This window comes from Muscardinus avellanarius, assembly GCF_963383645.1.
Source record: "Muscardinus avellanarius genome assembly, chromosome: 15".
NCBI classification, from domain to species: Eukaryota; Metazoa; Chordata; class Mammalia; order Rodentia; family Gliridae; genus Muscardinus; species Muscardinus avellanarius.
The window spans coordinates 21902549-21930353 of record NC_137801.1 but is presented as its reverse complement, the minus strand read 5'-3'; the positions used below and the strand labels follow the sequence as shown (position 1 = coordinate 21930353).

The following is a 27805-nucleotide window of genomic DNA, read 5'->3' as shown; positions in this document are numbered from 1 at the left end:
TCTTTATTTTGAAACAGGGTCTCACTAAGTTGCGGAGGGCCTCACTAAGTAGCTGAGGCTGTCTGTGAACTGTGATCTTCCCGAATGCTGGGATTACAAGTGTGCACCAACACACCTGTACTTTTGCTGGCTGGCTCCGGCAGCTTCCTTCTCATTTCATAATAGGGTCATGTCTCTCATTTTACTATTTCTCAAAGCATATGGTTCCTTTTTACATATATATACAAACACTTATAAACATAAATACTCAAATCAGGAGAATCGGATGTGCTCTTAGGAAGCCAAGCGCACGGAAGAAAAGTCACCAAATTTGACAAATGATCATCTGAATCTCTCTGGCTGTTCAACTTGGTATCTCATCCCAAACAGTCTTATGTCAAATGGTCCACAAGGTCTTCCTTTGGGATTCTGAAGTAATCAATAACCGTACTTGTCATTAAGATGGGTTCTGCCATCTCCACTTTGGCCTAAATCAAAGTATAAAAAAAGAAAGAAATATATTTACTCTTCCAGAAACAAGAGGGAAAAGATATCTGACATCTGTAGCCCAAAAATAAAATAAGGTTTCTTCTATGTATGATAGAAATTTAACTTTTTATATAGTTTCAGAATATAGTATTTTTTTCACTTCTACCATAGACTTTATCAGCAGATAAAAAGCTGACATTTCTAACAACTAAATTCCTATTGATTACTAGGATCTTAAGAAGAGCATCATAAAAAAGCAACATGTAATGAGGATGTGAGAAACATCTCAGACACCACCTAACCTTGTGTGTGTGGGCAAGAAACCCATATAGCCTTCACAGAAAGCAGTCAGACGATCTCAAAAACGTTCACACCTAGCCGGGCGTGGTGGCGCACTCTTGTAATCCCAGCATTTGGGGGCTGAGACCAGAGGATCGCGGTTCGCGGACAGCCTCAGCTACTTACTGAGGCCCTCTACAACTCAGTGAGACCCTATTTCTTTCTTTCTTTTTTTTTTTTTTTTGGTGGTACTGGGGTTCCTGGAAGCCCGTCTATCTCCGGGCTACACTCCCAGACCTATTTTATTTTTGGAAACAGGGTCTCCTAAGCCAGCGCAGCTGGCTTCGAACCTACGCGATCCTCCTCTGTCTCTGCCTACCAAGCGCGGGGATTACAAGCGTGAGCCACCACGCCCGGCCGAGACCCTGTTTCAAAATAAAGAATAAAAAATAGAGCAGAGGGTGTGGCTCAGAGGTCAAATGCCTCTGGGTTCCATCCCTAGACCTAAAAAAAAAAAAAAAAAAAAGTTCACACCTTTGAGCCAGCATGGTGACTTTTATTAGCTTTTTCTAAAATGTACCTCTAAAATTTATATATTTAAAGTTGTTTGTAATGGCAGAAGACTGGAAACACAGCAAATAACTACTGATGGAACTGTTTAAAGGTATAATCATACCATAAAAAAGAGCTATGCTAGCTGGGCGTGGTGGTGCATGCTTGTAATCCCAGCATTTGGGAAACTGTTAGTGAAGCCCTCTGCAACTTAATGAGACCCTGTTTTAAAATAAAAAGAATACAAAATAGGGCAGGGGGGTGTAGCACAGAGGTCAATGCCCCTGGGTTCCATCCCCAGACCCGCAAAAAAAAAAAAAAAAAAAAGAGCTATGCTGACATGTAAAATAAAATGGCAAACCAGGTTTGGTGGTACATGCTTGTAATCCCAGTACTTGGGAGGTTTTGACAGGAGGATCATAGGTTTGTAGCCAGCCTCAGCAACTTAGCGAGACCCTCAGTAACTTATTGAGATCCTGTTTAAAAATAAAAAAAATAAGCCGGGCGTGGTGGCGCACGCTTGTAATCCCCGCGCTTGGGAGGCAGAGACAGGAGGATCGCGCAGGTTTGAAGCCAGCTGTGCGCACTGGCTTAGGAGACCCTGTTTCCAAATTTAAAAAATGTAAAAATAGGTCTGGGAGTGTCGCCCGGAGATAGAAGGGCTTCCAGGAACCCCAGTACCACCAAATAAATAAATAAATAAATAAATAAATAAATAAATAAATAAATAAATAAATAAAATAAGACTGGGGGTGTAGCTCAAAGGTAGAATGCCCCTGAGTCCAATTCTCACTACCAGACACACACACAGACCAAAAAAAAAAAAAAAAAAAGAAAGAAAGAAAGAAAGAAAGAAAGGAAGAAAGAAAGAAAGAAAAGAAAACAAGACATCTATAAATACCTATGGAAGGATCTCTATAAAGTGCTAAGTGCAAGATAGCAAGAAGATACTTCCAGTTGTGTAGGAAAAAATGGTGAAATATGTGATTTATTGCCTATATAGGCATTTTATATAAGTATTAATAAGAAACTAATACTCAGTTGTCTTTACAGGAAAAAATGAGTAGTTGAAGTACAACCTGAAGACTTGATTTTTTGTCTGTTAACTTAATAAAGAAAATTTAAAATTGGGCATGATGGCACACGCCTGTACTTGGGAGGCTGAGACAGGAGGATCACAGATTTGAGGGCAACCTCAGCAAGTAGTGAGACTCTCATCACTGTAGGGAGTTTCAAAATGAAAAGTAAAGCTGGGCGTGGTGGCGCACGCTTGTAATCCCCGCGCTTGGGAGGCAGAGACAGGAGGATCGCGCAAGTTCGAAGCCAGCCACGTGTGCTGGCTTAGGAGACCCTGTTTCCAAATAAAAAATGTAAAAATAGGTCTGGGAGTGTAGCCCGGAGGTAGAAGGGCTTCCAGGAACCCCAGTACCACCAAAAAAAAAAAAAAAAAGAAAGAAAGAAAAGTTAAATAGGGCTGGGGGTGTATCTCAAAGCTAGAATACACCCCGGGTTCAAACCGCAGTACCCCCACAAACACACAAAGAAAATTTTAAACATGTGCAAAATAGAAAATATACACTCATGAACTCCTTATCTAGCTTTAAGAATGATCAATATGTGGCTAATCCTGCTTTAACCTATGATCTTTTCCCTATCACTGGGTTATTTCTAGGTAAATTCCAGATGTCATTCCATCTGTGAATAAGGATCCCCCCAAAAAAACCTCAACATCATTTATACTTAAAAAAAATCACAATAATTTCTTAGAATCATCAAATATCCAACTAGTATTCAAAGTTATCTGATTGGTTCATAACTTTTTTAGCAGTTATTAAGAGTAAAGATCCAAATGGGATGCACAAATTATATATAGTTGAAATGTCTCTTTAGATCTTTTAATCTATCTGTTATGCCAGAAGAGACACCTTTCTCTATATACTCTTGTAGCTTTCTTATTTTGAACTCTAGATATATATTGCCTATTCAAATATATAAAGAAAGAAATCTTATTAGGGGAAACAAAAAGCAACAACAATATACCTTCAGGTGGGACCCACACGCAGTAGTCTGGGTCATCTTCAGGATATTTGGAAGAAAGTATGGGTGGAAACTACAAAGAAAAGATGAATTAGTTTACCCGAAAGAATTTGAACTCTAAGAATTATTGTTCTTATGCCTGTTAACAAAAACTAAGAGAGAACAGTTTCCATTAGTGATCGTTAGGGGAGCATTCTCCCTCTGGAGCTTGATTATTTTTTTTTTCCATAAATAAAGCCCAAACAAACTGATTTTTTTCAGCTAGTGAGGGTGAGGTCATGTTCTTTTTTTTTTTTTTTTTTTTTGGTTGTACCGAGGGTGGAACCCTCGGTATACTTCCAGACCTATTTTATATTTTATTTGGAAAAGGGGTGGCAGCGCACACTTGTAATCCCCGCGCTTGGGAGGCTGAGACAGGAGGATCACACAGGTTCAAAGCCAGCCTCAACTACTTAGTGAGGCTCTCAGCAACTTAGTGAGACTCTCTTTCCAAATAAAGTATAAAATGGGGCTGGGAGTATAGCCCGGAGGTAGAAAAGCCTGTCAGTTCCACCCCTAGTAGCACACACACACACACAGGGTGGCAAGCCGATGCAGATATAAGTGCTGAAAAGAGTTAACAGAGCAAGTCTGGCTGCTATCCTTTGAAAGCCTGTAGCAAGGCTGGACTCTGGCTGGTGTCTGGAAACTTGGATTACTATCACCCTAACTAATAAAGGTGGCTCACTGTGCTTCTACTACACAAACAAGCAGTTTACGCTGAATACCTGCTTTCATTCTGGGAGTCTGGGGGGTACATGCCCAGCAGGGAACACCTATGTGATCAATCCCCAACAAAGATCCTCAGCACTGAGTCTCTAACAAGCTACTCTAGCCAGCGACAGTTCACGTATCTCTCAACTTGTTGCTCTGGGAATTAAGCATATTATGCGTCTCTAGTAGAAGAGGACCCCTCAAAGTTAGCACCTGGTTTCCTCTGATTCTGCCTGGTTCCATTGCTAACTGTGCCTGGCATCCTTTTGCTGTAGGAAATCAAAGCTGTAAAAACAACTGTATGCTGAGTCCTGGGACTCTTAATTACTGAGGGTGGTCTTGGCATCCTCCCAACAAAACCTAGCTATCCTGCTTTTGGGAGCTCATCCATACAGAATTTTACACACACACACACACACACACACACACACACACACACACACACATTCATATGGCACTGGTACAGTAAAAGACTAGAAACAATCTAAGTGTCCACCGATAGCTAGTTAGAGTATATCCATGCAGTAGGAAGCTCCTGATACATGATATAGAATGATTTCTGTGATATGTAAAAAAGAATTAAGATGTAGAATGGAGTGCATTAATATACCTTTTGTGTAACAAAAGGAAGAAAACAAGTTATTCAAATGCCTTTGTATGGTATACTAGGATATGAAGAAAGATTCACAAGTTAATAAAAGAAGTAGGTGTGTGAGCAGTTAAAGGGAACAGGGTAGATGGAAAGAAAATACAGAATTCAAAAATAACGAAGAGCCAGACCTCTAGGAGAGAGGGTCAAGCTCCTGGGAACTCTGTTAAGTTAGTCTCCAAAGATTCCTGCTCTTGGCTGTGGGCTATGACAAGAACAGTGACTTTACCTTCAAACAAGTGAAGGACTTACTTTGCCTGGACCAGGAGTTTTCTTTTTTTTCAATTCATCTCTGCTTTTCTCATATTCACTCTTTGATGCTAATTTAAGAAAAAAAGTGGTAATAGTTAATTCTCAAAAAAGTAATATAGAAAGAAAAAAAGCCCAAGAGAGTTGCAATTACTGAGGAAACCCTCAGCGACAATTTACTACTGTAAAAACTAAGAAGAGTTTTTCCTTTATTAATATCCCTAGTTTCAAAACCTTGGGCTTTTCTACAAGCTTAAATATGATGACATTGCTTTTATTATTACACAGTTTAATGATTACAAGTAAAACCAATCCTTCTTTTTGTGGTACTGGGGATTGAACCCAGGGGCATTCTATCTCTGAGCTATACTCCCAGTCCAATTTTTTTTTTTAAACAGAGTCTTCCTAAGTTGCTGAGGCTGGCCGTGAACCTGCGATCCTCCTGTCTCAATCCCCCAAATACTGGGATTACAAGTGTATACCACTACCACATCTGACAAGCAGTCCTTCTTTACAAAGTTCACTGTGCAAACAATGTGATTTATGCTGAATGCCTGCTTTCTTTCTGGGAGTCTAGATACTGGGATGCAAGGCAATGAACATCTACGTGATCATCACCCCCCAAAATCCTCAGCACTGCCAAGCTCTCAGCCAATTTTTCTGTGTGTGTGATATTAGGGATGGAACCAAGAGGTATTCTATCTCCAAGCTACACTCCCAGCTCAAGTTCATCCTTTTATTTTGAAAGAGGGTCTCACTAAGCTGCAGAGGGCCTCACTAAATAGCTGAGACTGGCTGTGAACCCAGATCCTTCTGTCTCAGCCTCTCAAGTACTGAGATTACAAGCATGCGCCACCACACCCAGCTTAGCCAATAAGCTTGGAATCACTTCCATGGTGTGACATATTCAACTGTGGAAGAGGTAAGACTGGGAAGGGCTTTGTATAACCAGAAGGAACCATCAAGGCATTAGTATTCTGGGAGCAGGGAAAGGGAACTCTGGGAAGTAGAAAAGGAGTAAAAGAAAGGCAAATGGGACAGCACTGAACACAAACCTCTTATACATCCCAGTTTTGTCCTGGCCCTGGTGAGCGCACCTCTGGCACTGTAAAGCCACCCCTTGCAGCCTCCGCTGAAGCCAGGGAGTGGCCACGGCAGAGCGGCAGCCTCTGCTGCTTACCTGACTGGTCCTCACACGATGCTGCTGCTTCACTACTCTCTTGATGATCTTCTTTCTGTTTCTCCTGGCTGAATTGAGACATATTTCCTATAAAAAGCATATTTTTATTGTTTATTTCATGGTAAAAAGCCAAGAAAACAAAAGCAAGAGAAGTATATATATACACATATATAACCTAGTTATTCAACCTCAATAAGATATTCAATAAATGTACTTCCAGATGTCTAACAGAAAACCAACAATTTTCCACTTAAAAAAACTAGCCAATTCTGAGATAAAACTTATTGGCAACACTAACAAAAGTCCTAAAAATATATATACTCTTTGGCCTAGAAATTCTACTTCCAGGAACATTTTTTTTTAAAGCCAGAGTTGGGCACTAAGATTTACATATAAATACATTTTGTTTTTGTGGTACTGGGGATTGAACCCAGGGGCATTCTAACTCTGAGCTACACCCCAGCCCCTTTTATGTTTTTGTTTTGAAGGAAGGTCTCACTGTATTGCTGAGGCTGTCCTCAAACGTGCCTGTCTTAGCCACCAAGTACTGGGATTACAGGCCTGCACCTGGCTTATAAGTATGCTTACAATATCAAAAATTAAGAAGTACTGGACATGTTTAACAAGGGAAAATTAATTAAGCAAATTATGATATACTCATGTGATGAACCACTATTCCCCTTAGTAAAAGGCAGCATTTAAAATGACATTTTAATCAGCATTCAGGAGGCAGAGACTGGAGGATCGCGTTTGCGGACAGCCTCAGCTACTTAACGAGGCCCTTCGCAACTCACTGAGACACTGTTTCAAAAAATAAAAAGGAAAAAATAGGACCGGGAGTGTAGCTCGGAGGTAGAATACCCCTATGTTCTATCCCCAGTACCATAATAAACAAAATAAACAAACAAACAAAACAAAATGACATTTTAAGCCGGGCGTGGTGGCGCTCACTTGTAATCCCCACGCTTGGGAGGCAGAGACAGGAGGATCGCACGGTTCGAAGCCAGCCACGCTGGCTTAAGAGACCCTTTCCAAATTAAAAAGTATAAAATAGCTGGGTGTGGTGGCGCATGCTTGTAATCCCCGCGTTTGGGAGGCGGAGACAGGAGGATCTAGCAGGTTCGAAGCCAGCCGCGCTGGCTTAAGAGACCCTGTTTCAAAAATATAAAATAGGTCTGGGAGTGTAGCCCGGAGGTAGAAGGGCTTCCAGGAACCCCAGTACAAAAAAAAAAAAGAAAAAAAAGACATTTGAAGACACAAGAAAAAAATGCTATAAAACAATGTGTGTAGTATAATCTTCGTGTTATAAAAAACAAGTAGAAAACAAAGTAAAAAAGGTCCAGAATAATTCCTCATTAACTACAGATTTACTAATTGTTCCATCTTATAAACCAAATTTTAAAACCTATATTATTTTTACACATATATATACTTTGATTCCCTAAACAACAAAATATAATAAAAATACTTATTGCTCCACTTCCTGATGAAATGGTTCAAAGACCAGGGTCAGGGGGAAAAATGTGTAAGTATCTTTGTAAAAAGGCAAGGTGTTTTGCTAACAACTAAATGACAAGGAAACAGCAACTGTTCTGTTCCTCGGCTGAAGGTGATTCAAGACAAGGCTACACCCGGCCCTGGTGTTAAGCAGATCAGCCTGGTCTGTTTGGAAGTAGAGAGGCACATTTGATGCTAGTTTTAATTTTCCTCATGCTCCACGTTTTTTGTTGCATCTTAATCTTGCAAAGCAGTGTGCTAACCTGCAGGAAACTAATTCCTGCAGTTGATAAAGAGTGAGAGTACCAACAGGTAAACAATAACTCAAGGGATGAGTTCTGGAAGCTTTCCCTTCTTTGGACTTTTATGTATGATATTAAATTTCTAAAATTTAAAAAAATCAAGTAATTCCCTCTGCTAACATTTTTCATTAACTCTTTTTTCAGGTGAGTGAATACAATGTGCCAGGTTCTCTTCTAGGTACTACAGGCAAAAAGATAAATGAGGCATGATCTTTCTTAAGAACTTGAGTTTATCAGGTACAGTCTGCTTAGCCTCTGTTTAGAGATGGGGAGACAGCCTGAAGCCCCTGGTCAGCCCCACCACCCACCACTCCACAGCCCTCCTGCTTAGTTCATTCCTCCGCAGCTGTGACTTCAGAACCTAAAAGTTCTGATTTTCTATGACTCTAGAACAGACTGCAAACACCTGCCCTTAACTTGCAGTGGCATACATAATGACTGGCAGTCAAAGGAAGAAGACTAAGAAAATCTATTTCTTTACTAAAGAAATACACATATACAAAGCTGAAACACACAGGCAAGAACCGACTTTGCTCTTTTAATCTATCCCGTGAGTGCAGTGGCCCTTTGAACAGCACAGGAGAAGAAAGGTGTTACCACGGCCTGTAGCATCTTCAGAATGCGTGTCATCTGCGCGGGTGCCCATGTCCTGCACTGCTGTTTCTGACCTCACTTCCTGCGGCAACCTGCTGCTTCCGTCCTCTGTTTTCTTTTCCTGATCCTCCTTTTCTTTCTCTTCTTCCTCTTCCTCCTCCTCCTCCTCTTCTACTTCAGGCTCATCCTTCGTGCTCATTAAAGCTGGAGGGAGTTCTGGACGCTTCGGAGGCAGCTTCTATGAAGGAAACAAAACTACACAAGTAGTTCTGCATAATGGTGAGAAGAGACGAACTCTTCCAGACGTTGAGCTGAACGTGTAGGTCAAGCTGGGCACGGGGGCACACGCTGTAATCCCAGTACTTGGGAGGCCGAGACAAGAGGATCACTGAGACTTTCATCAGCCTAAGGAGACCTTGTTTCAAAATAAAAATAAAATAGGGCTGGGGTACAGTTCAGAGACAGAAAAATGCCTCTGGACTCAATCCCCAGTACCACCCCCGTAACTCTGGGAGAGTGCTTGCTGGCCTGGCACAGGCAAGGCTCTGGGTTTAATTCCCAGCACTGTAGGGGAGGGGGCAACAGATTACTAAATACAAAACACTTGACACAGCTTGGAGGGGGCCAAACCGTTTATTCCAGATGAGTAATAGCTGCAGGAATTCTGTCCTATTATACCTCATAATTAAAGGACCATAATGTATTATAAAATCTCATAACTAACGCAGAATATGTAGCTGGGCCCACAGGCCTCTGCCACCAGAGGGCAGCTTGCCCCAACTTAAGATACGAAGGCTGAACTGTTTCCCTCCAGAAACTCACCTGAGACCTCAGTACCCTGGAATGTGACTGTGATTGGAGATACTGATGAGGCATTAGGTGGGGCCCTAAGCCAATATGTCTTGTGTCATTTGAAGATATACCAGGGACATATACACAGAGGCAATCAGGCGAAGGCAGCAGGACAGCCACCTCGAGCCAAGGAAGAAAACAACTCTGCCAGCACCTTGCTCTTGAACCTCCAGCATCCAGAACCTTGAAACAAATTTCTGTGGTTTAAGCCTCTTTATCGCTGGCATTTTATTATGGCAGTCCTAGAAAACTAACATACAATGTTCAGCTCTTTAGAGTGACACAAATCTTTTATTTTTAGTTTATTAATTTATCATTTTGTGGGGGGGGGGCGCTGGTGGTTGAACTCAGGGGCATTCTACTTCTGAGCTACACCCCTAGCCCTATTTTATTTTTAATTTGAAGGGTCTTGCTAGGTTGATGAGAGTCTCACTATTGCTGAGGCTGTTCTTGAACCTGCAATCCTCCTGTCTCAGCCTCCCAAGTACTGGGATTACAAAAGTGCACCACCATGTCCAGCTTTCATCCATTCATTCATTCATTCATTTTTGGTACTGGGGATTGAACCCAGGGCCTTTCTACCTCTGAGCTATACTTCCAGCCCTATTTTTATTTTCATTTTGAAACAGGGTCTTACTAAGGTGATGAGAGTCTTACTATTGCTGAGGCTGGCTTTGAACCTGTGCAATCCTCCTGTCTCAGCCTCCCAAGTGCTGGGATTACAAGCGTGCGCCACCACGCCCAGCGATAAAAATATTTTAAAAGTTGAATCTAAGCTGGGCATGGTGGCGTATGATTGTAATCACAGTACCTAGGAAGCTGAGAAAGGAGGATCACAGGTTCATCATAGTCAACCTCAGCTACTTAGTGAAGCCCTCTGCAACTTAGACCCTGTTTCAAAGTAAAAGAATAAAATCGGGCTGGGAGGTCTAGCTTGGAGGTAGAATGCCCCTGAGTTCAATCGCCAGTGCCATACACAAAAAAGTTGGAATCTGTAAACAGTAATGTGCATAAATGTCCATCAGTGAGGTATTACAGATGAGTAGAAAGATCACAAAACCAGCTGGACGTGGTGGCGCATGCTTGTAATCCTAGCATTTGGGAGGCTGAGACAGGAGGATCTCGATTCATGGACAGCCTCAGCTACATAGTGGGCCCTTTGCAACTCAGTTTCAAAATGAAGAATGAAAAATAGGGGTGGGGGTGTAGCTCAGAGGTAGAATGCCCCTGGGTTCCATCCCAGTACCACAAAAAAAGAATGATCACAAAACTAAAGTAAGTGAACTAGATCTGTCAGCTTAGTTATATAATGATGGTGTGATCTGTTATTCTTCCTCTGTTTCCCCATTTGTAAGACACAGTCATGCCCATATGTTATAAGGTGTTAGAAGGATTTTAAAAAGTATAGGAAATCATGTTGCAAAGGCAAGGGCATATACTATGTTACTAATAAATGTTGGTGGAGTCTAAATATTTTATCTAGTCACCAAGTTATGCCAGGTACAGTGAAACATGCTACTTGGGAGGCTGAGGCAGGAAAATTGCTAGTTCAAGACCAGCCAGGGCAAATTTGTGACACTCAGTCTCAAGATGAGGTTAAAAAGAAAAACACTAGGGATACAGCTCAGTAGTACAGCACCTGCTTCGCATGCACGAGGCCCTGGGTTCAATCCTCAATACCATGTAAAAACAAAAACATTTAATGCAGGCAGTCCATTCCTAAATCCAACGTTCATTAGAAATAAAATGGTATTCTAATGTACACATTGGTTACTTGCGATCGACTGACATGAATTTGCCAATTCTTAATAACCTAACCTTAAAAAAAATCTAAAACTCAAATTCTGGGAAAGATACAATTATGCTGAGCCCATAGTCTTTTTTCACACCACTCAGAATAAGTCATTTGCATTCAAAAGAAAGAAAACTAGTTCAAGGATAACTCAAGAACTTAAAAGTTTAGTGCCCTGACTCACAACTTACCCCTACTGTTCCAGTTTTTAACTTGAATTTGCTTCCTCCTTTCATGGCACCAAAGAGTGGCAATGTCAGCTTCTTAGCTTTGTTTTCTGCATCTGTAGTCTGACTTTCAATCCTAGGAAGAAAGAACAACTATACATATCTATTCCAGTGAGTCCAAAGTTTTATCTAAAAATACCCTAGCCAGGCATGGTGGCACACATCTATAATTCCAGTACTTGGGAGGCTGAGACAGGAGGGTTGCAGGTTCTCAGCCAGCTTCAGTTACTTATCAAGACCCTGTTTCAAAATAAAAATAAAATAGGCGTAGGGGTATAGCTTGGAGGCAGAATGTTTCTGGCTTCAATCCCTAGCACCAAAATAAATAATAAGTCTCCTAACACTAACAAAGATACTATCAGTAAAACAAAACAAAAAAAATTACCACAAAATTAATATCTGAGCACACAGCAAAAAGTTATTAAACCAACAAAGTCTGAATAACAATGATATCGCTGACTGTCACAGAGTTATTAAGGGCAAGATAAAGTTGTTTCTTTAATCTAGTAATTTGCAATATGCTATATGACTTCACATTTACCAAATAATAACTATAGTACAAAGGTCATCAGCAAAGGAGAATTCATGACCCCATCTCCACTTTGTGGCAGGAGATGGATCCATGGTGTAAAGCCCTGTTTCCAAACAATCTCTGAAGAAAACCTTACTTATGTGGAGTTCAGTTACCATAACCACATGCAACAGTTCTGAGCACAAAAGTTAAGAAAAAAAGCGTGTGTGTGTAGAAAGGGGGTGGTTAGGATGCCTGGTCCTTCAAGGAGACACTGCAACTACTGATCTTGTCAACAGAACAACCTCATCTTGCCCTTAATAACTCTGTTAACACTGGGCAATGTCATTGTCCATTCAACTGTTGATCTATGCGTTAAGGGCTTTCTGGGCTAAGGATGTGGCTCACTGGGAAAGCACTTGTCTAGACAGCATAAGGCCCTAGGTTCAATTCCCAGCATTACAAATAAAATTTTTTATATTTCTATAATTATCTAAGAAGACAAAAAGATAATTCAAAGTGTTATGTATGCTACCATGCTTATTTTAAGTTCTAATGAACTCCAATTATCAACTGGTTACTTACTTTTTTAGTTCTGGAATCTCTGCTGGTTTTACAATTTTTATCAACCCCTTAAGTCTCTGTTGTTCTTTCCTCAGTTCAAAAGTTCTCAGATGAAGTTTCTTCCGGGACACACCATCTAATGCACTCCCTGATTTCATCTCTGACATAAACGCATCTAAAGAATCCTGAGATGGTGACTCTGATAGAGCTGTCCAAGAAAGGGATGATAGATGTTTAGGAAGATGACTCCAAATATTTTTAAATCCAGCCAAAGTTTCCACAGAGAAGTCACTAACAAAAAGCTAGACAGAAATCATCATTGATATTCGGAATAAGGAAACAGGTTGTAGCTGTGAGGTCTTGGGTCTTGGGAAGTGATTTTCTCTCAATGGGCTTAATTTCTCTCAACTTTTTTTTTTTCCTTTTGTGGTACTGGGGATGGAACCGAGAGGCCTTCAACCTCCAGGCTATACCTCCAGCCCTTTTTAATTTTTTATTTGAAAACAGGGTCTTGCTAAGTTGCTGAAAGCCTCATTAAGTTGCTGAGGCTTGCTGAAAACCTGTGATCCTCCTGTCTCAGCCTCCTAAGTATTGGGATTATAGGCATGAACCACTATGCCAGGCTTCCCCTTAAGTATTAAATAAAAAAAGGTTAAGCCAAATGATTTACAATGTTGTTATAGCTCTAAAAATGATACTCTGCTCCTTAGAGGACTCCATATTCTACAATCTTATTAACCAACGTAGCCCCAGTGCCTAGCACAACGCACTATACATGCTCCATGTTTGCTGACAGCCTTACCTTTGCTTGAGGTCTTGAGCTTCTCAGAAATTTCAGCAAGTTCCCTTTCAGCATCATTTAACTTTGCAACCTGTAACACCCAAATCAACAAGGTTAGAAAATTCCCTCTTTTAAACCGTTTCTTTTTTGTGGATATGTGTGATACTGGGGATTAAATCCAGAGGCACTCTATTTTCAAACTACACCCCCAGACCTTTTTAACTTCTTGTTTTGAAACAGGGTCTTGCCCCCATGCCCGCCAAACTGTTTTTCATCCTTTTTTTTTCTTTATGGTACTGGGAATGATTGAACCTGAGGGAGTTTTATCTCTGAGCTATACCCCCAGCCCAATCTTATTTTTAAACAGGGTCTCACTAGGTTAATGAGTCTCACTACTTGCTGAGGCTGTCCTTGAACCTGTGATTCTTCTGTCTCCACCTCCCAAGTACTAGGATCACAGGCATGTGCCATGGCACTCGGCACCATCCACCCATTTTTAGTATTGTTACTACAAGTGTTAAGAGGATCAATTCAGAAGTCAGCTAAGTCTTTCATTTGTTCAAGTGTAGCTGAATTAATTTCTGAACAAAAGAACTTAGAATTATACAGGATGAATTAACTAAGACTTTATTTTACTCAAAAGAAAGCAGTAGGCATTTGTTTTTATTAATGAATAGAATACTGCCAAACTTCTGGGTAAGATTTTAAGTTCTGAATACTATTAAATAGTGTTAAGTGCATGCCACATTATAATTTTATGAAGGATATACCGTTCTATATTAATTCTATACTATACTCCTCAAAAGTCCTGTGATTCCCCTTAACTGTCCTAAAGTCCATTTCATCTTAGATGCCTTAACCTGGAATTACTTTTTTTATTTTTTAGGAGTAATACATCCGAAGAATCTTCATTAATGACCAACCTGGAGCAAGCCAATCTTTCCCCCAACAATTTGGATAAGACTAGTTGTTTTTACAGATAACAAAAGTAGTATCTCAGTACCAGATTTTTATGCTGCTGCTTTATAAACTGTAATTATCATAGAACAGATTTAAATAATAAATAATTCAATTTAAAAAACATATTGCCAGGTATGGTGGCACATGACTGTAATCCTAGTACTTGGAAAGCTGAGACAGGATTTCAGGTCGTGGCCAGCCTCAGCAACTTAGTGAGGCCTTCCAAAACTTAGTGAGATCCTGTTTCAAATTTTAAAAACAAATACATATAAATAATATAAGTGTGTGTGTGTGTGTGTGTGTGTGTGTGTGTGTGTAATAGGGCTGGGGGTGTAGGTCAGAGACAGAATGCCCCTGAGTTCAATCTCCAAAAACACACAAACACACAAAAGATCATAGCTATTTCTATAAATAAGACTTTCCAGGGATTCAAAGGTCTCTGGCTTCTCATCAATTTTCCCAGCCTTCTTCATTCGGTTCAGGCGCTTCTTCTCAACCAAGCCAGTCCGATCAAGAAACGTATCATCATCACTGTCATAAAAATCTTCATCTTCCCAGTTCTTGGCTCTCCTTTTCCGAGATACTAGAGGTAGATAAATTGACAAGTAAGTTTTAGAAAAAGTGTTAGGCTCAGTGGTGCACACCTGTAATTGCAGTACTTGGGAGGCAGAGATGGGGAGAACTACAGTTTGATGCCAGCCTCAGCAACTTAGTGAGACTCTTTTTGTTTTTCTTCCAGTACTGTGAATGGAACCCAGGGGCATTGTACCTCTGAGCTACACCCCTAGCCCTAGGTTTTAGTCTTTTTATTTTTGAAACAGGGTCTCACTGAATTGCGAAGGGCCTAAGTAGCTGAGGCCGTCCACAAACCACCATCCTCCAGTCTCAGCCTTCCAAATGTTGGGATTACAAGCATGCACCACCACGCCTGGCAGTGAGATCCTATTTCAAAATAGAATAGGGCTAGGAGTATAGCTCAAAGGTAGAATGAGCTACCTCTGAGTAAATGAGCTACCTCTGAGTAGCTCAATATCTAGTATTAAGATACTAATACTAGCATTTAGTACTAGTATATAGTACTAGTCAATATCTAGTACTAAGAAAACAATTTTAGAAAAAGAAAAAAGGCAAGTAGACAAGAGCTTCAAAAAGAACTTTAAAGCTTATCTTAGGCTGCCAATCACATATAAAAAGGGCTACAATATGAAGATATTATGTCACAAGAAATAAGTCAGACACACACACACACACACACCACATTTATTTCAGAATCCCAATTATATAAGGTACCTAAGTAGTCAAATTTATAAAGATAGTCTTTGAAAAATGATAGTTCCCAGGGTTCTGAGGACAGAACATAATGTATGATGTTTTGTTTTGTGTGTGTTAGTTACTAGGAATTGAACCAGGAGGTAGGGGCATTCTACCTCCACACTACACCTCAAGCTCATTATTATTATTATTATTATTATTATTATTATTATTCATGGTACTAGGGATTGAACCCAGGGGTGTTTTACCTCTGATGTACACCACCAGTCCATTTTATTTTTTTGAAACAAGGTCTTAAAGAGGGTCTTACTAAATTGCTGAGGCTGGTCTTGAGCCAGTGATTCTCCTATCCCAGCCTCCCAAGAACTGGGATTACAGGCATGTAATACCACATGTGGCTAGAATTAATGTTTAATGAATTAAATAATAAAATAAAATAAATAGAAAGTTCTGAGATTACACCAGGTGTGGTGGTACATACCTGTAACATGAGTACTTGGGGGACTGAGACAGGAGGATCACAGATTTGCAGCCAGACTCAGCAATTAAGTGAGACCCTCTGTAACTCAGTGAGAACCTGTTTCAAAACAAATAATAAAATAAAATAAAAAATAAGAAACAGGAGGATTGAGGTTTGAGGAGAGCTTCAGCTACTTAGTGAGGCCCTTTGCAACTCAGTGAGACTTTGTTTCAAAAGAAAGAATAAAGAATAAAAAAAGGGCTGAGTGTAGCTCAGAGGTAGAATGCCCCTGAGTTCAATCTCTAGCACCACACAAATAAATAAATAAATAAATAAATAAATAAATAAATAAATAAAATAGGCCAGGTATAGTGGTACACATTTGTAATCCCAGAATTTGGGAGGCTGAGACAAGATACCAGTTCACTGCCAACCTCAGCTACTATGTATGTATGTATGTATGTATGTATGTATGTATGTATGTATTGTTGGTGCTAAGGGTAGAACCCAGGGGCTTTTCTACCTCTGGGCTATACTCCCAGACCTATTTTAAACTTTATTTGGAAACAGGGTCTCACTAAGTTGCTGAGAGCCTCACTAAGGAGCTGAGGCTGGCTTTGAACCTGTGTGATCCTCTTGTCTCAGCCTCCTAAGAACTGGGATTACAAGTGTGTGCCACCATACCCAGCAGCTTCAGCTACTTAGTGAGGCCCTTTGCAACTCAGTGAGATCCTGTTTCAAAACAAAGAATAAAAAATAGAGCTGGAGGTATAGCTCAGAGGTACAATGTCCCTGGGTTCCATTCCCACTATCAAAAAAAAAAAAAAAAAAGGGCTGGGGGGGGGTAGCTTGGAGGCAGAATACCCCTGGGTTCCATTCCTAATACTGTGCAAAAAAAAAAAGGAAAAAGGAAAAAAGGGAATCATTGCCAGGCATGGTAGTACACACTTGTAATCAGTAACTCAGTAATATCCTGTTTCAAAATAAAGAATAAAAAATAAGGCTGAGAGTGTAGCCCAGAGGGAAAATGCCCCTGGGTTCCATCCCTAATACCGCAAAAAAAAAAAAAAAAAAAAAGGGTAAATCACAAAAGAATAAATATTTGTATATGAGTGTGTGTTTCTTGTTCTTGTTAAAGGATCTATTTTTTTTTTTTTTTTTTTTTTGGGTGGTACTGGTGGAACCCAGGGGCTTTTCTACCTCTGGGCTATATTCCCAGACCCATTTTATATTTTATTTGGAAACAGGGTCTCACTAAGTTGCTGAGAGCCTTACTAAGTAGCTGAGGCTGGCTTCGAACCTGCGCAATTCTTCTGTCTCAGCCTCCCAAGCGCGGGGATTACAAGCGTGCGCCACCACGCCCGGCTCAAAGGATCTAGTTTTAAACTCTTTTTTTCTTACAGTGCTAGAGATATTCTTCTGTCTCAGCCTCCCAAGCGCGGGGATTACAAGCGTGCGCCACCACGCCCGGCTCAAAGGATCTAGTTTTAAACTCTTTTTTTCTTACAGTGCTAGAGATAAAACCTGGTGCCTTGTACATGTTAGGCAAGTGCTCTAGATACTCTACAAACCCAGCCCTGCGATCCTGTATATATAAATATCAGGGAGAACATAAACAATAGCTACCTTAGGGTACTGCAATAAGGGATTTTTTTTCTTGCACTTCTAAATATTCTGTACAACTTACATATTCCTCCTGTAAAGAGATTTTACTACCTTTTGTGTTGTTGTTGTTGTTGATTTTAAATAAAATGACTCCCATATACTGACCTGCTTCCTGCCGCAGCAGTCCCAAAGTATCAAGAATGCGGCAGGCTTCCAGTGAGCACTGAATCATTGCTTCTTTTTTCTTTCCAGAGTGAATGGCCTCAGCCACCAGCTGCTTCCCAGTTGAATCATCCACAGGTAATCTACAATGTTTTAGAGGGAACACAGCACAGCACTAAGTTCCAGTTCTCATGAAGACAAGTAATACGATAGGAAGACAGTCATGCTGTTTGAGATGGGTTTCAAGCTCTCAGTTCATTTTATTTTCTCTTGCCAAGGCTGCACTTGAAACATCTTCTCTATACCTCTTATCTATCTCACCCCACCTCCCTGTACTACAGGTGTTACTAAACTATCAAGGATCAAATTTAGGCATAATCTAAAGACTAAAGTTATTCTTTGTGTTGTTTTCTACAACCATAAACTTAATCTGAAATTGGCCACTTTCCGGAAATGGACATTAATAAGAAAATTACATACCTCACCCTGCAGAGCCAAGTGCTGTGTCCCTGTTCATCAAATTCATATTCTAATTCTTCTCCTATGAGAGGAAGACAAAATAATAATATCTGAAAATTACTAGTTGAGCCAGGCGTGGTGGCTCACGCTTGTAATCCCCACACTTAGGAGGCAGAGACAGGAGGATTGCGCAGGTTCGAAGCCAGCTGCGAGTGTTGGCTTAAGAGACCCTGTTTCCAAATAAAATATAAAATAGGTCTGGGAGTGTATGCTGGAGGTAGAAGAGTTTCCAGAAACCCCAGTACCACAAAAAAAAGAAAAGAAAAGAAAATTACTAGTTCAAACAATGAGAAAAGAGAGCAAAGGTTAAGGACATCAAGTTTCCACATGACACTGAATGCTAAATTTCAATACATCTCACATCCCATTCTTAGGGATTACCCCTGGTAACAAAAGTACAATGCATCTGATACAGAGAAAAGTGAGTATATCAAAACCTTCAACCCTAGGGCAGGGTGTGGTTCAGCGGGACAGGTGCTCAGAATATAAAAATCCTGGTTCCAATCTCCAGTACCACCAGAAAACAAAACCAAAACAACCAGCCAATCCTCCACACACCGTTATGTTCACTCTAGAGTAATTTCATATTTTCTGTAAGCTGTAGATTTAAGTTCTTATTTTGTCAGGTTGTTTTTAGAAGCACAGATATTAAGTGCAGATGTGCCTCTGTGTGTGTGTGTGCGTGTGTGTGTTTACTTATATATACATAAGTGGGATTATGTATCATATTGGGATTCAATCACAGATTTTTTTAAATCAATGTATATGAATACACACTGTTGGCATCCTTTGCTCTTGTGTCTGTATAACTCCTCTTTACACTGTTAATTTTTATTATTTAGTTAGTCAGTAGTGGTGCTGAGGATTGAACCTGGGGTCTGGTGCATGCTGAGTTCCCACTCTACCACTGAGCTATGCCTTCAGCACTGACTTCCTTTTCTTGTTATTCTCTAAACAATAAAGTATACCAATTTACATAGAATTTACATTGTATTAGGTATCATAAGTAATCTAGAAGTAATTTAAAGTACATGACAGGCTATGTGTAGGCTATATCCAAATACATAAGAAACTTGACCGTCACTGGATTTTGGTATTCTGATTGGGGGAGAGGTCTTGGAACTAATCCCTTGAGGATTCCCAGGAATGACTGTGTATCCATAAAATAATACACACACACACACACTATAGATAGATGTTTTCTTCTACTGAAACAATCTTTTATTTATTTATTTATTTTTTTGGTGGTACTGGGGTTCCTGGAAGCCCTTCTTCCTCCGGGCTACACTCCCAGACCACCTATTTTTACATTTTTATTTGGAAACAGGGTCTCCTAAACCAGCGCGATTCTCCTGTCTCTGCCTCCCAAGCGCGGGGATTACAAGCGTGCGCCACCACGCCCAGCCAATCTTTTTTTTTGTGTGTGTATGGTACTAGGGATAGAACCGAGGGGCATTCTATCTTAGACCAATACCCCCAGCCTTATTTATTTATTTATTTATTTAGTGGTACTGGGGATGGAACTCAGGGGCTTTCTACCTCCATGCTATACTCCCAGACCTATTTTATATTTTATTTGGAAACAGGGTCTCAATAAGTTGCCGAGATATTCTTTATTTTAAACAGGGTCTCACTGAGTTGCAAAGGACTTCACTAAGTAGCTGAGGCTGGCCACAATTCTCCTGTCTCAGCCTCCCAAATGCTGGGATTACAATTGTGTGCCACCATGCCTGGCTCTGAAACAATCTTCTATGGAAATTTTTAATGATATAAAGTCAAAATTTATGTTAAAAAATACAAAAGATGAGGTTAATTAGGAATAAAAAAAGCCAGGCATGGTGGCGCACACTTGTAATCCCAGCATTCGGGAGGCTGAGACCGGAGGATCGTGGTTCACGGACAGCCTCAGCTACTTAGTGAGGCCCTCTGCAACTCAGTGAGACCCGGTTTCAAAATAAAGAATAAAAAGTAGGGCAGGGGATGTAGCTCAGAGGTCAAATGCCCCTGGGTTCCATCCCTAGACCTGCCAAAAAAAAAAAAGGAATAAAAAATACAATACATTGGCTCAATTTCCCTACCAAGAAAATCCAGGATTTTTGAGAATTAGATGAAGCAAGAAAAAAGTACTCCTTTATCCCAAGAGGAGAAAAGAGAATAAAAACATTTTTACTGCTTTCAAAATAAATCTGAGGCTGGGAGTATAGCTCAGTGGTAGAGTACTTGCCTAGCATACAGAAGGCACTAGGTTCAAATATCCAACACCACGAAAAAATAAACCAAAATTAAACCTGAAGCCACTGACCACAAGGGCAAGAACTCAACAAAGAAAACAGCAAGTAAAGCATTTCTAAGCCTGAGGCTCACTTTGCCGTCAGAGTCAGAAACTGTTTGCATACCCTCTCGGTCGAAGAATCCCTGGAGAGCCTTTTTTGGATCCTTTATATAAAAGGCTTCCCTTTCTTGCTGGAACTCTAAGACAATGGGGTTCTCTTCAGCTTCATCCTCTACAGCATCTTCTCCTACAGGGTGTGAGAAAGAATGGAAAGAGAATCAAATATGTGAAAGATTGTCTGCATGGCACCCACCATCCTTTTAGGCTGCATAAAAAAAGATATTTGCTGGTGGAGGTAAAACAACCAAAAATAGCACTATGAACATATTTAAGTTTTCTAAGTTACATACAAATCAAACTTCTATGACATTTCTAGGGGTTGTTTTTTTTTTTTTTTTTTTGGTGGTACTAAGGATTGAACTCAGGCATTCATTCTACCTCTGAGTACGACCTCCAGCCCTACCTTACTTTTTATTTTGAAACAGGGTCACTAAGTTGTGGAGAATGGCCTTAAACCAGCAACCTCCTATCTCAGCCTCCCAACTACAAGGATTACAAGTGTGTGCCACCATACCTGGCTTTTTTCCCCATCACTTTATCATCATTATTAGTATTACTAATATTTTGGTACTAAGGATTGAGCCCAGGGGCATTTTACCATTGGGCTATACCCCTAGCTCTATTTCATTTTTTATTTTGAAACAGTCTCATTAAGTTGCTGAGGGCCTTACTAAGTTGCAGAGGTTGTCCATGAACCTGCAATTCTCCTATCTCAGCCTCCCGAGTACTGGGATTACAAGTACATACCACCACCATGCCCAGTTATCACTATTTATTTATTTATTTATTTATTTATGTGGTACTGGGGGTGGAACCCAGAGGCTTTCTACCTCCAGGCTATACTCCCAGACCTATTTTATATTTTATTTGGAAACAGGGTCTCACTAAGTTGCCAAGAGCCTCACTAAGTAGATAAGGCTGGCTTCAAACCTGTGCGATCCTCCTGTCTCGGCCTCCCAAGTGCGAGGATTACAAGTGTGTGCCACCACACCCAGCTCTATCACTTTATTTTAAAGGCAACTTTTTTCTTTTTTAAGAATTAAATGTATACTAGGCATGGTGACATATGCTTGTGATCCTCGTGCATGGGAGGCTGAGAAAGGAGGATCACCAAGTTCAAAGACAGCCTCAGCAAGTAGTGACACTCATCAATATAGCAAACCATGTACCCAAATAAAGATAAAATAGAGCTGGGATGTAGCTCAAAGGTGGAATGCCTCTGGGTTCAATCCCCAGTGCCACAAAAATTAAAAATTAAATGTAAATTTTATTTATTTATTTATTTTTTTTTGGTGGTGGTATTGGAGATGGAACCCTTCTGCCTCCGGGCTATACTCCCAGACGTATTTTATATTTTTTATTTGGAAACAGGGTTTCTTAAGCCAGTGAGGCTGGCTCTGAACCTGCACGATCCTCCTGACTCCGCCTCCCAAGCGCAGGGATTACAAGTGTGCGCCACTATGCCCAGCTAAATTTTAATTTTAAAAAATTGAAGTATTAGCCGGGCGTGGTGGCGCACGCTTGTAATCCCCGCGCTTGGGAGGCAGAGACAGGAGGATCACGCAGGTTCGAAGCTAGCCGCGCGCTATGGCTTAGGAGACCCTGTTTCCAAATAAAAATGTAAAAAATAGGTCTGGGAGTGTGGCCCGGAGATAGAAGGGCTTCCAGGAACCCCAGTACCACCAAAAAAAAAAAAAAAAAAAAAAATGAAGTATTAGCCGGGCATGGTGGTGCACACTTGTAATCCCTGCACTTGGGAGGCGGAGACAGGAGGATCGCGCAGGTTCAAAGACAGCCTCGCTGGCTTAAGAGACCTTGTTTTCAAACAAAAATATAAAATAGGTCTGGGAGTGTAGCCCAGAGGCAGAAGAGTTTCCAGGAACCCCAAAACCACCAAAATAAATAAATAAACAAACAAACAAACAAACTTAGTGAGGCCCTTTGTAACTCAATGAGACCCTGTTTCAAAATAAAGAATAAACTACTTAGTGAGGTCCTTCACAAATCAGTGAGACCCTGTTTCCAAAATTTTTAAAAAAGGCTAAAAAATGGGGCTAGGGGTGTAGCTTGGAGGTACAATGCCCCTGGGTTCCATTCCCAGTACTGCAATAAATAAATAAATAAATAAATAAATAAATAAATAAATAAGGCTGGGAGTGTAGCTCGGACGTAGAATGCCCATGGGTTCCAACCACAGTACTGCCAAAAAAATTGAAATATAAAATAGACAGTATTATTAATAACTTGAAACAACTCAACAAAGACTTACATGAGGAAAGTATGGGAAAAAGTTAACAATATAACTTCTAAGTTCTGATCAAGGTAAGAAACAAGAAGTTTATAAATGCTTTTGAAATCTTACAAGTAGCAAGTTATATAATTAATAGAAAACCATCAAAACAACATAATATAAAACAACAGGCCATATATATTAGTTTTAAGTAAACTCATCCATGGGCAAATTTGCTAAAGGCAAAATTTTTGAAAGAAATCTGAGCTCCTCACCCTTTCTCTTACTCGGGTCTTTCTCTTACTCGGATTCTTTCTCTTACTCGGGTCTAATACTTTGTCTCCAATATAAATTCTTAATACTTCTCATATCTGCCAAATTGACTGGTAAATCCATTATTCTCTTAAAATCATTAGTCCCTACCATGAGTATCAATCAGCTTCATAAGAGTTACTGCTCCTTTCCCGCAAGTCCCAGATCAAGACCCTTTTGCTAAGAATTTTCTGAAGATCTAAGTCAGTGCTACTCAATAGAATTATAATGAAAGCCATACACATAATCTTACATTTTATATTAACATTAAAAAAAACAAAAAGAAACAGGTTATAGTATTGTCATTCTGACATAGTCAATATGAGATCATCATGAGTGAGATATTTTACATTCTTTTTCAGTCTTTGAAATCCAGTGTACAGCCGGGCGTGGTGGCGCACGCTTATAATCCCAGCATTCGGGAGGCTGAGACCAGAGGATCTCGGTTCGCGGACAACTTCAGCTCCTTAGTGAGGCCCTCCACAACTCAGTGAGACCCGGTTTCAAAATAAAAGAATTAAAAACTGGGCAGGGGGTGTAGCTCGGAGGTCGAATGCCTCTGGGTTCCAGCCAGTGTACATTTTGTATTTACAGCCCATTTGGTCTAGCCATGCTGCGAGTACTCAATGACCACCTGCGGGTACCACGGTAGACCACACAGGCCCAGGTCCGCAGGGACTGCCCCCTTCTCTAATTCTAACTTTGTTTAGCACTTAGCACCAGCAATTTCGGAATATTTACTCTGTGTTCCTAGCTACATATTAAAGCCATCCTCTCTTTTTTTATAGTCTTGGCTTCTGAATATCCATCTTCTAAAATGGCTAGTGTTTGTAGAAAATTCAATTCATTCCTTTGGCTAAGGGGCCAGCTTTCTCTAATTAGATATTCTACCCTTCAAGGAATTTTCACAAAGTACAAAAAAACTCAAGATAATATACTAAATAATATTCCATAATTGACTGAATGTAGTTCCACCCCCTCCAGTGATAATTGTATGTAGGACAAGGTCAGTAACATATATTTTTAATATATGCATATTTATATATAAATATATATTTGTAGATATAAAATATATAAAAAACTATAGTATAGTACTGGGGATTGAATCAATACTAGGGATTGAATCAAGGGGCATTCTACCTCCAAGCTACACTTCAGCTATTTTTTAATTTTTTTAATTTTTATTTCATTTTATCATTATTATTATTATTATTTATTTTTTATTATTATTTTTTTTTGCAAGCCTGGGATGAAACCCACCAGGGGCATTCAACCTCTGCGCTATACCCCTCACCCTATTTTTTATTCTTTATTTTGAAACAGGGTCTCACAAGTTGCAGAGGGCCTCACTAAGTAGCTGAGGCTGTCCAAGAACCATGATCTTCCAGTCTCAGCCTCCGGAATGCTGGGATTGCAAGCGTGCGCCACCACGCCCAACTCCCTTTTTTAAAATTTTGAAATGGAGTCTAAGTTGTTGAGGGTTTCACTAAATTGCTGAGGCTGGCCTCCAACCTGTAATCCTCCTGTCTCAGCCTCACAAGTATTAGGATTACAGGTGTGTACCACCACACCCAACTAATAAATATATTTTTTTTAATAGTGAAGATAGTAAGTTAATTGTATGCTGAGGAAATGTTTTGAATAAGAAAGTGCATTAAAACACATTTTAAATATCCACTGAAGCCAGGCAGGGTGGTGCACATCTGTAATCCTAGTTACTTGAGAGCCTGAGACAGAAGCATTACAGGTTCAAGACCAGCCTTAGCAATTTAACAATACCCTTAGCAACTTAGTGAGACCTGGTTCAGAAAAGGGGGGGGGGGGGGCTGGGTTCAATTCCAGTAACAAAAAAATAAGTGAATAAATAAATAAAAATATCCATCAAAGTTGTGCATAGTGGTCCAGCTACCAATCTCAGATGCTTAGGAGGATGAAGCAGGAAGATTCCAAATTCAAGGCTAGCCTTGGTAACTTAGTGAGGCTTTATCTCTAAATAAATAAAGAGCCAGGCGTGGTGGCGCACGATTGTAATCCTTGCGCTTGGGAGGCAGAGACAGGAGGATTGCGCAGGTTCGAAGCCAGCCGTGCTGGCTTAAGAGACCCTGTTTCCAAATAAAAATAGGTCTGGGAGTGTAGCCCGAAGGTAAAAGGGTTTCCAGGAACCCCAGTGCCACAGAAAAGAAGGAAGGAAGGAAGGAAGGAAGGAAGGAAGGAAGGAAGGAAGGAAGGAAGGAAGGAGAAAGGAAGGAAGAAAATGTAGAGCTCAGTGGTAGAGCACCCTGGACTCAATCCTCATTACTTACACTAAAGACTAAATCATTCTTTGTGTTGCCTGTAGCCATAAATTAACCTGAAATTGGCCACTCTCCAGAAATGGACATTAGTAAGAATAGAACATACCTCACTCTACACAGCCACTCTCTCTATATACATACACACACACATACACATGTATATGGAGAGATACTATTTCCATACTATTTGTAATTAATTCAATTACATAGCCTCTGTATAGTATCTGTAATTAATTCAACTTTTTTTTACATCAGTAAAGTTAATAACTCTGAGTTTTGGTTCTCTTGTCTGCGAATTCTGTTTGCACTATCTCAAAGAGTCATGAAAACAGACTGTATGATAAACATTTAAGGGTACCACTAGTGACAAACTCAAAATATTAACTTCTAAAGCCAGGGGTTGTGGCGCATGCTTGTAATCCCAGTTCTTAGGAAGCTGAAACAGGAGGAGCACAGGTTTGCAGCCAACCTCAGCTACTTAGTGAGGCCTTCCACAACTTAGTGAGGCCCTGTTTCAAAATAAAGAATAAAAACTAGGGCTGAGGGTGTAGCTCAGAGACAAAATGACCCTGGGTTCAATCTCTAGTAACCCCCTACCCCACATTAACCTCTGGCAGCACTTCCAATTTCTTACCCATTCCCCAGGTACAACCCATCTCATCATCTTGGCTACTAGTATTTCTCTTCCTTTCCCCAGTATCCATTTCCTCTTCTTCATCTGAATCTTCTCCAAGCATCTTCTTCTCCAACAATAGTTGTTGCTGCTTACGCAATTCCTTCAACTGTGTTACTGTTAACTCAGATTCTGCCTCCCGGTCTTCCTCTGGTCCCTGATAAAACAAGTAAAAAAAAGGGGGGGGTATTTTATTGTTCAGGAATGTGGAAGTTAGAAATAGGGTAATGTGTACAGAGGTTTGTAGATGAGGACTAAAACTTGTAATTGCTGACTGAGAAAAATCCCCACCCACAAGTAAAGCCTAAGAAGCTCAGGATCCCAGCACGATGAAGTCTCGAGGTTTCCATTTTAGGTTTTTCTACTTACCTGAAGGATAAAGAGCCGGGTACTGCCTCCAAAGCGAAAAACGTGCCCGACGTGGACTCGACAATAGGTGCGGGGTGGGATCCGAGTTTTGTTGAGGAAAGTACCGTGGGTACTTCCCAAATCGTAGAGGTAAAAGCCCTGCGCGTCTGGTTCTCCGTCGGGGCCGGCCGCCCTGTGCTGCAGCACGGCGTGGTACCGAGACACCGAAGGATGCTCCAGGCACACGTCGCAGCTAGGCAGCCTTCCGAACAGGCAGCAACTCGACCCTTTCAAGCTACGGGTGCCAAGGATGGTGCCGCCCTTGAGAGTCTCAAGGCTGTAGGGTGCCGTGGCTGGGCTGCCCCACGGCGGCTCTTGGTACGGGGAAGCCCGGGCCGGGCAGCCAGAAGAAGAAACCGAGGTCGGCGGGCGCAGCGGGTCTTCCGGTGGCGTCGGAGCCTCTCCGCTGTCCGGCCGCGGCGGAGGGCCGTCGGGCTCCCCAGAGTCTGGGTCCAGCAGTTCCGTGGGCCATTCTTTCTTCGCTTCCCCAGGGGTTGCAGGACCGGCGGCCGGGGCCTTACCCCGCACTGCCGGGGCCACTGGCAGGGCCGGCTTTTTAAAGTCGCCACTGAGCTCTTGCGCCGCCGGCGGTTCCGATTGAGAGGGAGTGTCAGCCATCCTCGCCCCGGTGCAACCGCAAAAGGTGTTCCTCGGAATCCTCGCCCTCCGCTCTCTGAGTTCCTGCCTTCGTCGCCTCCTTCCCAACTCCCAGCGTCTCCCCCAGGCGGGGATGGTAGGGTTGATCATTCAAAATCCAGAGCTCTGTAAAGTGGTGGCCAACACTTGTAGGTCGGAATAACAGAAAAAGGCTGCCGCGGGGCTCTGCAAAATGAGGACATCTTTAGAGGTGGCAATCGGATTGTAGTGACTTCCTGTGGCCCAGCCTGATTGCGAAGAAGCACTTCCGGAAGTCCTGGCCCACTAATCAACAAACCTGCCCTCCAGGCCGGATCCGACCCTCGCTTCGAGCCCCTCGGAGGTGGATTGTCGCCCCGCAGGCTCCGGGAACGCGCCGGTGAATGGTCGCCTCGTTGTCCGGGTTCAGATCCCGACCTCCCCGCCTCCGGCGCACAGCGGGCGGCCCCCAGGATCCTCTGACCGGCGCCTCCGACCCCGACCGAGGAGCAGAGGAACTGGGGCATTCCGTAGGTTCGGTACTCGTCCTTCCTGGCCCATTAGGTGAAGCTAGGGAAGAGAGCGAGTTTTTGTTATTTCATTCATTCATTTATTC

At 41.3% G+C, this 27805-nt stretch overlaps 1 protein-coding gene across 1 annotated transcript; it reads right to left on the bottom strand.

Annotated features, from left to right (window-relative positions):
• Positions 1-417: 417 nt before the first annotated feature.
• On the bottom strand, positions 418-27192 carry SLC4A1AP (solute carrier family 4 member 1 adaptor protein; the record flags this gene model as incomplete). The annotated part of the gene is made up of 14 exons (XM_080711343.1): positions 418-467; positions 3340-3409; positions 4991-5058; positions 6168-6254; positions 8564-8798; positions 11396-11507; positions 12528-12714; positions 13309-13378; positions 14631-14830; positions 17750-17889; positions 18227-18287; positions 20662-20784; positions 26128-26323; positions 26536-27192. 14 exons carry the CDS (start codon positions 27190-27192, stop codon positions 418-420), a joined length of 2256 nt encoding a protein of 751 aa, XP_080567469.1.
• Between the last annotated feature and the right edge of the window lie 613 nt (positions 27193-27805).